The sequence below is a fragment of the Gossypium hirsutum genome, chromosome A06, assembly GCF_007990345.1.
Source record: "Gossypium hirsutum isolate 1008001.06 chromosome A06, Gossypium_hirsutum_v2.1, whole genome shotgun sequence".
NCBI classification, from domain to species: Eukaryota; Viridiplantae; Streptophyta; class Magnoliopsida; order Malvales; family Malvaceae; genus Gossypium; species Gossypium hirsutum.
Window position 1 is genome coordinate 99,501,287 of NC_053429.1, and position 14,948 is coordinate 99,516,234.

Here is a 14,948-nt window from a genome sequence, read left to right on the forward strand (position 1 = left end):
TAAGCGTAAAACTTACCCCTCCTTTCCATTTCTTTTAGTGTTGTCAGGTTAGCTCGGGGTTGGATATCGTCGGAGACAGCATCACACTATCAAGCCAACACCTTGAGAGTATAAATAAATATGCTAGAATTATCAAGTGAGTGGCATGTATAGGGACCTAGTTTCATAACATGTGTTATTATAATTTGGCCAAATATATTGGTCTTTAGTGAGCTAATGATTCTAACTTATAAATCTAGCTATTCATGTTATGTCTGATATTGGTGATGTGCATATGCTTGTTTGCCATGCATGGTTAGTAATATGTTATGTGTTGTTATGAGAATGCCATACTTGTGTCTTGATTATAGATATATATAATTCCTAAAATATGCAATGTTAATTGCTATGAAATGTATAAGTGTATGTAGGTAATTAAGGGTGACAATTGACTTGAAAAATAGTCTTGAAATTGTCTACATGGATAGATACACAGGCGTGTGTTTAGGCCTTGTGTGACACACGGCTTAAGCACACGGGCGTATACCTTGGCCGTGTGACCCTAACTTGTTCATGACCAAATGGATAGAGGCTCCATGGGCACAGGACATGGGCGTGTCCCAAGCCACACGGATGTGTGTGACCACACGCCCCAATCCACATGGGCGTGTCCCAAGCCACACGGATGTGTGTGACCACAAGCCCTAATCTACATGGGCGTGTGACTCTCCGAAGCAATAAAATTTAGTTAAGTTGCCCAAAGATTTTCAAACTTCTTGGTTTAGTCCCGAACCACCTCAATGTATGTTATAGGTTTTGAAGACCTATATAAGGGACGATATGCATGTGTTCGAGATGTTTTATTTTTTTGTGATAATTTTGTGGCCCGGTTTTGCATGTTGTGAATGTTTAAGTCCGGTAACACCTCGAACCCTATCCCGACGTTGAATACGGGTGAGGGGTGTTACAAAGTTTCAGCTAAAGCTCAATCTAACAAAATGTACTTTCAGAGCTAGTTCAGGGAAATTGCTGGGTTTTATAGTCAACGAAAGGGGAATTGAGGTCGACCCCGACAAAGTAAGGGCTATACAAAGATTACCTTCACCACGCACTCAGAAGGAAGTTCGAGGTTTCCTGGGAAGACTAAATTACATTGCCCGGTTCATTTCACAACTGACTAAGAAATGTGACCCCATATTTTGCCTTCTCAAGAAACACAACCCAGGTGTGTGGGATAATGAGTGCCAGAAAACCTTTGACAAGGTTAAACAGTATTTGTCCAATCCCATAGTGCTAATACCACCTAATCCTGGTAAGCCATTGATATTGTATTTGACAGTATTTGACAATTCAATGGGATGTGTACTCGGTCAACACGATAAGACGGAAAAGAAAGAAAGGGCAATATATTACCTCAGTAAGAAATTCACTGAGTGTGAAATGAGATACTCATCAATTGAGAAATTATGTTGTACCTTGGTTTGGACCACTCAGAGATTGAAGTAGTACATGTTATACCATACAACTTGGTTAATCTCAAAACTGGACCCTCTAAAGTATATGATGGAGTCAACTGCTTTGAGTGGAAAGCTGGCCCGATGGCAAATTCTGCTTTCTGAATTCGACATAGTTTATGTGAACCAGAAGTCTGTGAAAGGGAGTGCAATAGCAGATTTTCTAGCTAGTAGAGCTTTAGAAGATTACGAGCCTTTGAATTTTTATTTCCTTAACGAAGATCTAATGTATGTGGCAACTATTGAAAAAGACATTCCAGAAGATCATCCTTGGAAACTGAATTTTGATGGGGCGTCAAACGTTGTTGGTAATGGGATTAGGGCATTCTTGATATCTCCAAATGGAGATCATTATCCATTCACTTGTAAATTGGATTTTGATTGCACAAACAATATGACAGAATACGAAGCATGTATCATGGTAATCCGTGCAGCCATCGAACGGAAAATCAAAGTACTGGAGATATATGGGGATTCTGCGCTAGTAATCTATCAACTTAAGGGTGAATGGGAAACAAAAGACCCAAAGTTGATTAACTATCGAGAGCTAGCTCTGGATTTAATTAGGGTGTTTGATTATATCACTTTTCATTATCTCCCGCAAGATGAAAACCAGATGGCTGACACCTTGGTTATGTTAGCTTCTTTGATCAGAGTAAATAAGCAGGAGGACATGAAGCCGATCCAGATGAGTATTTGTAAGGCTCCAGCTCATTGCTGCAATATCGATGAAAAAGAGAAGAGAGATGATTGTCCTTGGTATCATGATATTCTACGATATGTGAAGAATCATTAATACCCTGATCAGGCAATAGAAAATGATAAGAGAACGTTGAGGAGGCTGGCTAGCGACTATGTCTTAGACGGGGAGATCCTGTATAAAAGAAGGAAAGATTAGGTGCTGCTAAGATGTGTTGACGCTGTTGAAGCTCAGAAAATCCTGGAATTAGTCCATGAAGGTGTCTGTGGGATGCATGCCAATGGGTTCACAATGGCCAGATAGATCATGAGATTCGGGTATTACTAGGTCATGATGAAAGGAGATTGCATTAGTTACGCCAAGAAATGCCATAAGTGCCAGATTTATGGAGATAAGATTCATGTACCTCCTTCACCTCTTCATGTTATGACGTCTCCGTGGCCTTTCTCAATGTGGGCCATGGATGTTATTGGGCCAATTTCACCGAAGCCTTCTAATGGACATCAATTCATCTTTGTGGTCATCGATTATTTCACCAAGTGGGTAGGCTTCATACGCCAATGTCACAAAGTTGGCGGTCAGCAAGTTCTTGAAGAAGGAGATCATATGTCGATATGTCATACCAGAAAGGATCATATTTGACAACGCGTTAAATTTGAATAACAGCGTGATAGTGGAGGTCTGTAGGCAGTTCAAGATTAAGCACCACAACTCGTCACCATATCGTCCAAAAATGAATGGTGCAGTTGATGTAGTTAATAAAAATATCAAGAAAATTGTGGGGAAAATGAGTGAGACCTACAAGGATTGGCACGAAAAGTTACCATTTGCTTTTTATACCTATCGAACATATGTCAGAACTTCTACTAGGGAAACACCTTACTCATTAGTTTATGGATAGAGGTAGTTCTACCCATTGAAGTCGAAATTCCTTCTCTCCGGGTTTTATCAGAGTTAAAGCTAGACAAAGAAGAATGGATCCAGTCCCGATATGATCAGCTGAATTTGATTGAAGAAAAGAGGCTGAAAGCTATCTGTCATGGTCAAATATACTAGAAGCGGATGATGTGGGCTTATAACTAAAAGGTTCGCCCCAGAGTTTTCCGTGAGGGGGACTTGGTATTGAAAAAGATCCTCCCTATGCAATAGGATTTCAGAGGGAAATGGATGCCAAACTGGGAAGGACCTTATGTGGTAAAGAAGGCTTTTTTTGGAGAGGCACTAATATTAACTGAGATAGACAGTAATAGCCTGCCTAACCCAGTAAATTCAGATTTAGTCAAGAAGTACTTTGCTTAGAAGGAGGTTGAGGTGAAAACCCGCAAAGGGCACCTTGTGACCAGAAGGGGCTTTGAATTGAAAACTTGAAAAGGGCAGTTCAAAATTTGATCAAAGATGAGGCATGTGGTAGTCTTGCTATGCTGGAATTAATGAGGAGGAAGTACGCTACGTCTTGGGGGCATCGACAAAGTACTTTAGATCTCTTAGGAACATGAAGAGCCCAAAATAGTCCTCATAGAGTTCGTACAGAGGAGCTTAGGCCGCGATATCTAGGGCACTCATTTTTTTTTCCTTTTACCTATTTATGTACTCTGACAATATTCACTTTCTTCGATTAATCAATTCTTTTTTGAATTCTGTTCCTAATAAATTTCAAGTTTTGCCTATCTTTATAATCTTTTTCAAGTGCTTGTATTGAAATAATGATTAATAGACTAATAACACTTTCACAAAATGAGTTTTGCATATTACTCTAGAAGGCTCTAAACGGTACAGGAACCTGAAACTGGACTTTTATTTAAAACTTACCCAACTTAAGGGTTGGAAATATTTGAGTCCAAATTGAGATTATCTCTTCAGATTTTTAGTTAAAGATATTAGTTGAATAGGAAGGATATCGCGTCAATAACAGAAATGAGCGATGTCAACTTAAGTATAAGAGGGGATCATTCTCAATAAAAGAGAAAGGATATTCCTCATTCATGCAAATATCAAGTGTGCACATCTGGTCATGACACTCGGGGAATGGTGTAATAGACCGAATTGATGAAAGATTCAGGTCTTATATTCCTGAATTGCATGAAAGGGTTTAAGGATGGTACAAACCTTAGGTCCTAGAAGTACAGTGAAATGGACCCTGAAGTTACAATGGGGCAAACCAGTTGAGCAAAATGGGTTGTTTCTACCATTTTTTTTAAATGCTAGCCGAGCAGAAAGGCGACATAGTATGACAGTGATAAAACTCTGAAGAATAACGAGTGATGACACTTTAAGCTTAAAAAAGGGAATTATTCTCATGAAATTTCTACATTCATATTATTCATAGCACATTTGGTTAGGAGCATCAGATTCATTTTGATCATAGCATCCTAATCATTTGGCATAAGCATAGGCATATAAGGCCGAGTCTACAGATCACGTTCCCCAAAGGATGGAGTAGTAACATTGGTGAAGTCAAATATTATCTCCCTGAAGTTGTAGCGGAATAAATTGAAGGTTACAAACCTTATCTCCCTGAAGTTGCAGTGGAGCAGGTTGAAGTGATAAGTCTTATCTCCCTAAAGTTACAGTGAACAAGCTGAAGATAGCGAATCTTATTTCCCTGAAGTTGCAGTGGAACAGATTGAAGCTATAGAAAAACAGATCTTATCTCTCTAAAGTTACAATAGAGCAGATCATAGCAAACCTTATCTCCCTGAAGTTGCAGTGGAACAGGTTGAAGTGACAAGTTTTATCTCCCTGAAGTTGTAGTGGAGCAGGCTCAATATGCAAGTCTTATCTCTCTGAAGTTGCAGCAGAGCAGACTAAAAATTATAGATCTTATATCTCTAAGCAGTAGTAGAGCAGTTTGAAGATGGCGAGTCTTATCTCCATGTATCGACAATGGAGTAGATTTAAGCCATTAGCCTTATCTCCCTGAAGTTGTAGTGGAGCAGGCTCAAAATTACAAGTTTTATCTCCCTGAAGTCGCTATAGAGCAGACTGAGGATGTAGAGTGGATTAAAAGCACAATTTCGATACCCTTGAAGATGTAGTGGGTTGGAATAAGGCTACTTGAAGAGGATGAGCATAAAGTAGTCGAGATATGGCAATACTGGGCAAAATTGGCCTTTTTGTGGTCTTTGCTTCATTCTCGTTACACGACAATGAGCAAAGAGGGGAAGTTGTAGACCCAATTTTTAGCCCGTGCCCATACATATACAGAAAAATAAAATAAAAAAACAATCCCAAATCTAGTTACACCAAGCCCAAAACTTTGCAATGGCCCAATACTTGATTACACAAGCCCAATGGCCCAAATCGTTTTCAGAAACAGCAAGCCCTAGGGTTCTATTTGCCTTGCGCTGCAGCCACCAGGAGCCACTACGCACGCCCCACACATGACCCCTTGACTCACGTATTGCCCGCCCCACATCTGTGCACTTCGAACCACGTTCGCCATACCTGCAACTAGTGGAGAAGAAACCGTTGTAAAAATGGCTATAAAAGGCCAAGAATTTTCATTTGTTTTTTTTTGACGAACGAGTGATAATACAAAATACATACAAAAATCAATAGAAAAGCAACCAAGAATACTTCTAAGGTGATTATTTACTGTAATTTTGTTCTATTTTTCCTCTTTTTTCTTTTTTCCATTTGGATCCACAACACATGCGAAGGATCGAAGAGAGGAGAAGAAACTTACCGCGCGTCGTGCTCGCACCATTGGAGGGCCTTGCTTTGCTGGTTACAAGCGGGCGGTTGAAAGCTTGAATATAGCTTTTCGGCTAGAGAGAAAAGGGAAAGAGATTTGGGAACATTAGGTTTTTTTTCTAAATGCAAAAATCAAATGATTTTAAAACAGTTTTTTAATTTAAGTAATAAAATAAAATAGTATTTTTTTTTGGAGGGGGAGAAGAAACAAAATGCGTTTTTGACTTGGTCTACGCGCATATTCTCATTAAATGGTTAAGTTGCGCGTTTGGTCCCTCCCTTTTTGCGCTGACTTGTAATTAAAACCTGTTTATATTTTCCTTGTTTTTTTAAATTGTCCCAAGAATTTGAGCGTCTACTCATTTCAGTCCGCGCTGAAATGAATTGTTTTGGGGCATGGTTTATTTGTTTTTTCCGTCCTTGCGAGTTTGCGCGCGCTACATTTGGGTCCTGATTTTGTTTCAACAGCTTATTTTATTTATTAATTGTCCCTTTTAGTTTAATTTTATTTCAATTGAGTTTATTTCCATTTCAGTATGTATAATTCATTATTTCTTTAATTTATTTAGCATTCAACTTTTTAAAAATTTATTTAAACATACATTTTAAGTTACTTTAATAATTTTACTTTTTTTTTTATATTTGTTTGAACTGTAAAGTGTTATTTTAAAATTCTATTTTATATAGTATTATTCTAAATTCTTGTATAATATTTAATTAAAATATTTTTATACATTATTAATATATATATGATGAAATTAGTTTTATTTTATATACATTATTAATTCTATGTTATTTTATTTATATAATTTCTTTTAAATCTATTTAATATATATTTTCTTTTCAAATCTATTATGTATATAGTTTGTTCTTTCAAAATATAATTATTTTCTCTTTTATTATAAATTCTTTTATGTACTATGGCCACATTATATATCATCATTATTATTATTATTATTATTTTATTTTACATGTAAATTATCCACTTTAAATAGCCATGTTTTGTTCTTTTTTAAAATATTTTGCACATTATTTACTTCCAACTTTTTCATTCATAATATTTTAGTTGTCATTTATATATTATGTTCTTATTCCTTAATATGTAAACTATTTCAAACCCTAGCATGTGTCGTCCGTTTATAAATTTTCATATGTTCGATAGTCTTTGAATTGTTTATATCGCATTGACTCTTATTTTTCAGATTATTTTGTATATTATGTGTTGTTTTGGGTTTCATAATGCACATGTTATTGTTTCATGCTTATAGTCATGTTTTTTTATTTATTTTTTGTTGTTGCATCATGATTTTGAATCCCGAATTTTCGCCCAACATTGATTGCTTTTCACCCTAAAATAAACCAAACGAATATATTTTGAGTCGATTTTGTAATTGCTTATTTGGAAACTCCTCAATACAAGGCAATATTTCGTATTTGGAAATTCGAGAAATCGTGCCCCAACGTGTTGGGTTTCGATTTTTCGTTTGGCCAAATAACGGAATACCCTTTTTAAGATTTCGTTTCGTGTTTTGAAAATCATAAGGTGATCTCAGTTTTTGAAGGCTTAAAGTATCGTGTCCTAACGTGCTGGATGTGGTATTTTATTTCTTTGGAACGAGTGAATCTTAAAATCCAATTTGAGTTGTTCACACATTTTTAAAGGAATCGTATTTTAACTCTTTTTTTCTTCAAATTTTCAATAATAGGACATTAAATAATCAATTGGTACCAATTTTGGGCGTTACGAGGGTGCTAATCCTTCCTCGTGCGTAACTGACTCTCGAATCCTTTTTTCTCAATTTTCGTAGACCTAAAATTATTGTTTTAATAAATCAAATGTTTGATTAAAATGATCAATCTCAAGGTAATCCAATTACACTTAAACAAAAAGGACTGGTGGCGACTCCATACTTCGTTTTAAAAAGTCGATTCTCAGTTTTTCAAAATTAAACAAGGTTTCGACAACTGTATTTCTTTTTAATGTCAACCATGTAAAGAGGAATACAATACAAACTATTAAATGTGTCAAAAGTACAAATAAAAATTGCAATACAAATTTGGTCGCAAAATAAATATGAAAACAATTATAAGGTTTCACCTTGAAAAATATTCTATTTTAAGTCTTTTAAAAATTTAAAAGTTTTAAATTAGTAAAGATAAATTGTATTTTGATTTCTCTAAAAATAATAAAAATTTAATTTAATTATTTAAAATTGTAAAGATATAGAGTATTAAAAATTAAAATTTAATTTCATTTTCCCTAAAAAAAATTTTTGACTTTGCTCTGTCGATCAACTAAAATATATATATGAAAATAAATTAAGAAATATGCCTAAAACATAGTTTTTATCAACAAATAAACTCATTCTAAACCTCAAATACATCATTTGCATCATCTAGAAGAAGCAGCAAAAAATAAACACTTACAAGGATTTCACTTCCTGGGGGTCCATTTTTACATGGTCAGATCCTTAATAAGTACTCAGCCTCATTCGGCCTTGTCTGCAACATTTTAATTTTTGTGTGCATGTAAACCAAGAGATTCATGAACCCTTTTTATTTGGCTGTGGTGGATTTTATCCTGGGTAAATATTGAGGTTAAGAAAGTGAAAGGTGGGTGCTAATTTCCTGCGGGCTTCGCAATGAGTCGTCGTCTCAGCATCAATTCCACTTCTTCGGCTTAGTCTTAACTGCAGGTCAGGCAAGCAGTCCCTCTGTTTCTGCCTTTCTAAAGGATGCCACCTCTTGTCTTCTAGTAATCGCCCGGTTCTCATGGGTCCAAGACGCGCATCCACCCCATGAATTTGGTTTGTGTGGTGACCATCATCATTGCTCACTTGGTGCCTATACAAAACCAAAATCAGTTTTCTCTAATTAGGAAGGAAGTTATAGATTAATTGATAAAAAAGTGTTAGTATATAACTATATATTAGTATAACCTTGGAAAAGAGACTTCGAAATCTAGAGGTGGTTGGTAGAGGGGAGATTCTGTGGCTAAAACAAACCCACCGTTTTCCATTCTGAAATGTAGATGAGGACTGCTCTGCAATTCTTCCCTTCCTTTAATTACTCTATTTCTTTCGCATAACGCTACATAGGTGATAAATGCAAAGTTTCTTCAGTATTTCATGATTTTGTCCCCCCTCTTTTCATTCAAGGGGCAAGATAATTACAAGTATCGACAAGCTATATTACCCGACTGTATTATTTAAACCATGATGCATTTATTAAACAGTAATTCAGTCTGACATCAAGCTGCATTGGTAGAAAAAATTAGGCATAAAATATTTAATATATATAAGGAAGCCTTCTTTGACGCGGCTTCTTTTTCTTTTTTTATGCATTCTTAATAATAATATGGTTAACTTTTAATTTTAGTCCCTCTACTTTTAATTTTATAAACATCGTTAAACTTTAATAGTTTAATTTTAGTCTCCATATTATGTTAAAATTTAAAATTTAATCTTTATATTTCCAATTTTTCATATAATTTGGTACTTCAATGTTTATAATGTAATTAGTTAGTTTAATATTTTATTCTAATTAAACTACTGACATAAATTTAAAGAATTGTTAACATCGTTATTTTTTTTAATTCAAGTCCATTATATTGTCATCTTTTATTATATGATTATGGAGTGAGTATTTTTTAAAAAATTTTAGAATATCAAACCAATAAATTTAACAGAAGAATTTCAACAATATTAACAGTTAAACTTGAATTTTTAAATTCAAAAAATAGATGGTCTAAATTCTTAAAAATAAAAAATAGGGATTAAATTCTAAATATATATAGAGTACAAAAACTTAAAGCTTATTATTATCTTTAAAATTTAATTATTTAGTCCAAAATAATTAACCCAACGAGGATCATGGGTCAAAACCTATACTAAATAATTTAACAATTAACATCCAGATAATTATGATGTAAAATTTTTTACCTCTACAATAGTACTTAAAAAAGTGACACATAGAATTTAGAAAAAGTTAACACATGTCTTTATGTTGTATTTAAAAAATAAAAATCAATAAATTAGAGATATAACGATTTTAAATCCCAGTTGTAGACATAAAAAAAAACCTAGTGAACAAATAAGTTGGCTTAGATTCAACTATTCACATACTTTCGGATTCCTATTGTTTTAAGTTTAGATATTTTTTGAATTCTAATAATTTCAATTTCAAATTATTGAAATTCAAATTGGTCCATGTTAATTAGGTTGAGATGGATTCAAATAATTTTAATTTATACTTATTGTAATAATTAATTTTATTTTTAAATAATATTTATAATTAAAATTAAATTTTTAAAAATAATAAATAATTATATAGATATAAATTTATATAATAAATTTATTTTTTATTTAGTATCAATATATTATCTCTACTACCTACAATTTTAAGGCATATCACATTTTTAAAGAAGAATACATGATCGAATTTTAGAATCAATATTGTTTAGAGAGACAACCATGAATTCCGAACATAAATCATAGAATAGACATGAAAAATAAAATATGTATATACATTATCTCTACTAATATTAAATCATTTAATGAGTTTAGTGTCACGAGTTAAGTGTGGTTAAATTACTAATTTACCTCTTTATATTTAAATTAAGTTATATTATTATGAGGGTACTAATTTTATCTTTTTATATTTTTAAGAAAACCAATAAAAATTGCATAAGAAGAAAATCAAACCTATACAACTAGCATTAATAACACTTCTACCATAGCTGAATTTTATATACGTTTTAATACTATTACATATTGTTTTACTCACATAGTTTGTATATATATTTCTACTAATATTAAGTCTTTTACTAAGTTTGGTATCACAAGTAACACCAATTCAATTGGTTAAATTACTAAGTAACCCTTCACATTTAAAATAAACTATGTTACTTTGAGTATTAATATTAAGTTCTTATATTTTAAAGAAAACAAATACAAATTTTGCATATAAGGAGATTTGAACCAATGCCACCTATATCAATAGCACCTCAACTTTACCGGTTCAACCAAAACTTTATTTTTATTTTATTTTATGTAATTTAATACAATTACATAAACTATTTTACCCATGTTGATTGTATATATTGATAATATCGTTGATTGAATTGGTATCACAAGTCAACTCGACATTAACTAAAGGTTGATGAAGTTTTTTTTTTTAAAGCAAGTTACCACTCTACCTATTATTCATTTGTTAAATAAATATTTTATAATTTTTTTCACCAATATGAGAACATTTTGATAATATATTAAAAATATTTTCTAACATGAAGACATTTTAATGTGATATAGACAAATGACAATTTGAATTAGAAAACAATTCGAGTGCATTTAATATTTTTAATCACATATATTTACATATTTAAATTTAATTTCAATTAAAATTTAAACTATTTTATTTTAATTAAATTTCGTATGTATTGCATAAATAACATTGTTATTATTATTATTATTATTATTATTAGTTTCAAATTATATATTTCAATGCTTAGATATTATTTTAAAGCTACACATTTATTTTAATTATGCGATTTTCAAAAAATACATATATGATAATTCCTCTCAATTTTTAATTTGGAGCAAGATCTTGCTCAAAAAATACATATATGATAATAATTATGCTTATATTTTTTTCTTTTATTATTTATTTATTGAAATAAATATACAGAAATGTCTAGAACTACTCATAACTCTTCCTCTCTAATCCTTAAATAGAAGGATAAGTGCATTTCGATATATTCGAATCCATGTCCTCTTATACTAACAACAATGTTGATAGTAACTGATCTAAAATTTAGTCGACAAATATATTTATATTTAAGTAAGATTTATGTATATTGAGTTATTAGTAGTATTATAAAAGATTTATATTGTAATATTCAATTGACAATAATTTTGAACCTTTACCCCTGTTTCTTATAAAAAAAATAATAAATATTTGAATTAATTTCTAGTACATTTTGACTATATTATCTCTTTTGTCATACATTAATGGGCAACCTAATTTATAATCAACTGTGGCCTAGTCCTTGGTATACCCTACAAATTAGAAAATTTTCTTGCATGTGATTCTAATAGTATGTAATTAGATTAAATGATAAAAAAATATTATGTAAAAAATAATTTTAAAATAAAAGGGCAGTTTTTGAATGAAAAATGGTAAATATTTTTTAACAAAGTAATTATTTATTTTTAAAATAAATGACATAAAGGAAGTTTTCTTAATGTTGAATTTTCTTTAAAAAATGTTATAAAAAATTTTAAAACAACAAAATAATCTTATAACATAGTTCATTTACTTTCGTTTAAGTTATTTTTTAATCTGGAGCCAATTCAGCATGAGCGGAATTTAAATTAAATAATTTTGAATTTTGATTATATAAAAATATGAATTATCATTTTATTATTTTTAAATAACAAAATGAATAGGAGAGCAAAGGTTAGACCCAAACTTAGAAAGTTGTTTAAAATCGGGTTGCAATCTAATTCGACTCAACTCATAAATATCCCAAATATATATATATATATCTTTAGAGTGCATTTGAATGAATTTTAGGGATTTTTAAATGTTAGTATTTCAAAATGTTGGTAATTGTATTTACATTATTTGGATAAAATAATTGTTTTAGAAAATTTAGATTATTAAAATTTAAAGACTGTAAAAGATAATTATAAAAGAAGAATACTGATATAAGAAGATACAAGATGAATATTATTAGATTTGTAAAAATTTATAAATATTCTTAATAATATAAGTTTTTATAAATATATATTAGAACTAAATAAAAAGGGATAAACATCAAAACTATATATGAATTTTGATCTAATGTATAATGTTATATATAATTGTATACGCAAACTATTATATTAATCCAATATGAAAATAAATGTATATATTTATTTCTTTAAATGTGGACAATTGAATTGAAATAAAAATTTGTGTATATATATGAACAACAACAATTCAAGTTTCATATGTATTATTGCACAAAATCAAAAATTATGTATCTAATTGTACATTTCACTAAAAATCATGTATAAATTTGATATTTATCCAAATAAAAATGATATTTAGAAGTTAATATATATATATTTAATTTTATGATGGGAACACATGCATTAATTCTACAGAATTTGGAAAATGATTTTAAACTACTCAATTTCTTAATTATAATTCTTTTTACAAATTCTGAAATTTTATATTATTATTGTTATCCAAATTTATATTTAGAATTTTAAAATAAAAAACCTCCATGAAATTTTATTTCCTAATATTAATTACTATTCATAAATTATTAAAATATTACAAATATTTTTATATTAAAAATTTTATTCTTTTTCATAATTAACTAGTATTAATAATTTAAGCTTACACCGAAATACAACTCACCTTTATAAACCTACGAACTGGACGAATAATTCGATGGTGTACTTCTATGAGTTAATTAATTTATATAATCAAGGGACAGTAGAAAATCATACTATAAGGAAAAAACAACTTCACCTTGTCCAGCCTCGTCAAGTTTCTTACTCCGGTACATCTGAAATGTAGTGAAAAGTTTATGGTTAAAATGTATACTCTTCATAAAAGCTAAAAACAAATACATCAACCTTTTTACATAAACGAAATTGATTGAGGTTAAATAATTTGAAAATATTAATTTATTTAATTTTGAAATTAAAAGCTGGAAAGGTTTTTTTATTATAATTATAATTATAATTATAATTGCTATTTTTTTTCTTTTTTAGTGCGAGGATGGAATCTGATTCTGATACATCAACGAAAAATAATTAATATTATTTAAAAAAACATTCATGTGGCTAAGAATAATCCAACAACCAACGAATTGAAGATACAAAACCGTTTTCCTTTGACAATCAAAGAAGGCAAAACCCAAAGATGTACAATGAAATTTAACGAGCACAAAAATAACAAAGTGAATAAAAAGAATTAATCATATTTAAGTAGTATAATTATTTTTCATTGATGTATTCTTTTTTGTTTTTATTTACCAAAATTTAAAAAATACATGATAAGTTTAAAATTTCAAGATTATGATATGAGGTTGTGCTAGTACACCTGCAAGTGGCTTTTTACATGGGCAATGCTAAGTCCCTTCACATTCATCAACTGAAGGACTAACTTTGGAGTTGCTCCTGCAACCAAAAATTACAGTAAATAATAAACATGCAAAACTCTTTTAAATATATATATATATATATATAGGTATATGAAAGATACTAATATTGAACTTACTGGCTTGTCCACCAAGCCTTTCAACAGAATGCACGAAGGAGAGATGAAGATCAGGAGTCCACCGTAGGCGAGGCAATTTTGACCTAACATATTGCCTTACTCTTCTTCTACCCTTACCTTTCTCCCCCACTATGTTGTTGTTATTATTGCTGGAATTCCCTTCACTTGTCTTCTCAATCTCATCACCTTGCTTGCCATTGCCGATAATGTTGTAATCATAATCCTCTTTGCTGCTAGCTTCTTCATTCAAGTCCAAGGATGAACATTTCTGTGAAGGAAACGACATTGCAGATATGTTTTCAGCTTGTTCATTGTCCACTCTCTTTTCTTCATCATGCTTCTCTACCATGCCTTCTATCATTGCTTTATTTATTCTGGTGGAAATGAAATAGGGAAAAGAAATGTACTAAAAAAAATAAAATAAAATTCTCTTTTAGTCTTACATATGAGTTGCGTTTACTTTATATACATATGCAAAAATGGGTTCATAAATTAATGAAAAATATGACAATAACCCTACATCTTCAACATTATTGCAGTTGCTATGAAGGTAATATGCTATGGCGTTGAAGTGTTGATAATTAAATGCAATAATTAGTAATCCCCAACTTTTGTTGTGGCTTAAAAGGTTTCAACTGCTCCTCTATTTGATGTGAGGACATTTTCTAGGTAATAGGTTTAACTATAAGCATTTCAGTTGTCAGGGAGACATTGATGGGGTGAAATTATTAGCTTAAACATCATCATCCACCTTTGTAATTGGAAGTAGTTTCAAATTAATGAGTTTT

General features: G+C 31.0%; 1 protein-coding gene across 1 annotated transcript; it reads right to left on the minus strand.

Annotated features, from left to right (window-relative positions):
- Nucleotides 1-8,215: 8,215 nt before the first annotated feature.
- LOC107962325 (uncharacterized) lies at nucleotides 8,216-14,639 on the minus strand. Its single transcript, XM_016898662.2, has 5 exons — nucleotides 14,161-14,639; nucleotides 13,984-14,060; nucleotides 13,408-13,444; nucleotides 8,826-8,976; nucleotides 8,216-8,730 (listed from the first exon to the last, which is right to left on the minus strand). Exons 1-5 carry the CDS (start codon nucleotides 14,519-14,521, stop codon nucleotides 8,463-8,465), a joined length of 894 nt encoding a protein of 297 aa, XP_016754151.1. The 5' UTR covers nucleotides 14,522-14,639; the 3' UTR covers nucleotides 8,216-8,462.
- Between the last annotated feature and the right edge of the window lie 309 nt (nucleotides 14,640-14,948).